Source organism: Danio rerio, chromosome 11 (assembly GCF_049306965.1).
Source record: "Danio rerio strain Tuebingen ecotype United States chromosome 11, GRCz12tu, whole genome shotgun sequence".
NCBI classification, from domain to species: domain Eukaryota; kingdom Metazoa; phylum Chordata; class Actinopteri; order Cypriniformes; family Danionidae; genus Danio; species Danio rerio.
The window spans coordinates 6,563,449-6,565,657 of record NC_133186.1 but is presented as its reverse complement, the minus strand read 5'-3'; the positions used below and the strand labels follow the sequence as shown (position 1 = coordinate 6,565,657).

At 43.0% G+C, this 2,209-nt stretch overlaps 1 protein-coding gene across 1 annotated transcript; it reads right to left on the bottom strand.

Moving 5' to 3' along the window:
* Positions 1 to 235: 235 nt before the first annotated feature.
* Positions 236 to 1,841, bottom strand: gadd45ba (growth arrest and DNA-damage-inducible, beta a). The gene is given in 4 exon segments (NM_213031.3): positions 236 to 1,012; positions 1,110 to 1,329; positions 1,433 to 1,534; positions 1,643 to 1,841. Coding segments are annotated over 4 exon segments (480 nt in total). The 5' UTR covers positions 1,687 to 1,841; the 3' UTR covers positions 236 to 898.
* Between the last annotated feature and the right edge of the window lie 368 nt (positions 1,842 to 2,209).

Sequence of the window (2,209 nt, the reverse complement as noted above, 5' to 3'; positions counted from 1 at the left end):
CAAAATTGTTGCAAAAAATTTATATGTTTTGAATTTAAACAAATGAATTAAATATAGGAACTTGTGTAAATTCATCCTAACTAAATGGTTTACAACCATTTAACTTCCTAAATCCTTTAGTGAATCATTTGTCAGTGTTGTTGTTTACTTTAAACATAAGTGAATGTCCATGCCCTATTCAATAATGATCATGTTTCTTTGTGCACCATCCCCAAAGCAAGACATCAGACAGAGATTTAAATTCTCAATCAATAATTTATTGAAACAGCATTGCATTTGACATGAGCAGCAATGTATATATTACTCTGTTTAAATTACAAGGAATAACTTACATCATCAATTCATAGTATGCATTTTTCATTAGCTCGACAGATTTTGTTTTCCACAAACACTGTCCTTTTCAGTGCAGACAAACAGAAGCGATTTCAGTCCATTTGCAGATACTGATAGGCAACTATCAGATACAATATCCAGCACATACACAGATTATTAGCTCAGTCTTTCAAAATGTTCGTCCCGCATTCAGCGATAGTGACGTATACACTCGTCGCTTTCCAACCCCATTGCACATATGAGGCTTGGGCGCGCGCCCACGCCGCCCGCGTGCAAGTTCTCTCGCACAGCTTGCGCCGACAGGCAGCTTTCACAGCTCATGTTCCCACAACTTGTTCCTCCGCTACCAAAAACGACCACTTCTTTTCCCCCACAGAGGACACGACAAGCTGAAGGGGCAGGGTGGAATGTACCATGCGCACAGTTCCAGGAGCTCCACTTTCTCTCACACAGCTCCATCCCCATGACGCAGCAGTCAACGGCGGCTGTTGCAGAGCCCGTTTGCTTTCATTCGCAGAGAATGACTCTTTCATCCTTTCGTTGCACAAACAGCATCGCGAATAGTTCAGCGTTCTTGCAGGGACAGATAAGGAATCCATTGGTTTTTGCAACGGCTCTCCTCACAGTAGGTGCCCACGTCCTTCAGTGCCTGGCATTTGAGAGGCTGGCATTGAGAGTTCTGCGTAAACATAAAAACGAAAGGTAAGTAACTGTCGTGCGAAATTAAAGATGCACCTCTTAAAACCGCATATGATAAGCTGTTTATGTCTACTTACAGTGACGAGGATGCAGTGGAAATCTCTGGGCTCGCTGTTTTCCACGGTGGCCGGCTCGTCGAGCACCTGTGCCAGGCGTCTCAGTCCGGACACCCGCAGGATGTTGATGTCGTTATCGCAGCAGAACGCCTGCAGGAGCGTGAAGTGAATCTGCAGCGCAATGTCGTCCAGATCCTCCTCATCGGTGGCCAGAATGCACAGCACAACGCAGTCTGGATCTCTGTAAATCAGATTTTATTGCGATTAGTATCTTGTTTATGATGATAAAGCGATTACTGTGCATTATTAAGATGCATGAAAGTGAACCACAAGTGTATACTTACACATTCATTAGTTTTGCAGACTCATAAACGCCGACTGTGAGACAGTCCTGCCTCTGCGCTGCTACCAGCAGCTCTTCCAATGCTTGGCTCACGGTGTCCATTCTGTAGAAATAACGCGGCTATGGTCAGCGACAATACTTTCTGTACACTCATCTGCTCAGTTAGACTCTACTATAAAAGACATGCATGCGTGCAATAAAAGGAACTTACTTTGTATCAGTAATGTTGCATCCAACGACTTCTTCCAGGGTCATTTTGCTTCAAATAGTGGTAATCCACAAGTCTCCGGATAAACTCGGAAATATTCAAATCCAGTCAAAGTGTGTATAGTGTTCGGAGTATAATCCAAAAGTCGCTAGGAGTTGCAGTATTCCTTTGCTCGTTTCTCTGTGCCTGAGAAGTTGGTTCTGTCGATTCTCGGCGAAACGCGAGTTTATATACCACTGTAAATGGGGCGTGGCTTCACAAAATGCTACTCTTTCTTATTGGTTACAAACGTTCAACCAGCGTCTCGAGGTCGTTCAGCCATTGGTCATGGGGGAAACTCCTGCTACACCCCACGTGGGTTGGTTCGCTCCAGCCAGTACAACATGCTCCTAGTGGCTTAATTTGTTTCTATCGAAAGCGATGGAATTTCCTTATGAAAATGATGGAGTTTCCCAGATGCTTTCGATGTGCATGGTGTTGCAGTTACATTTGAAACTTTTGCATCATGTTCAGAATTTAAAAAACTAATTTTAATTAAATTTAACAAAAAAAAAAAAAAAAAAAAAAAAA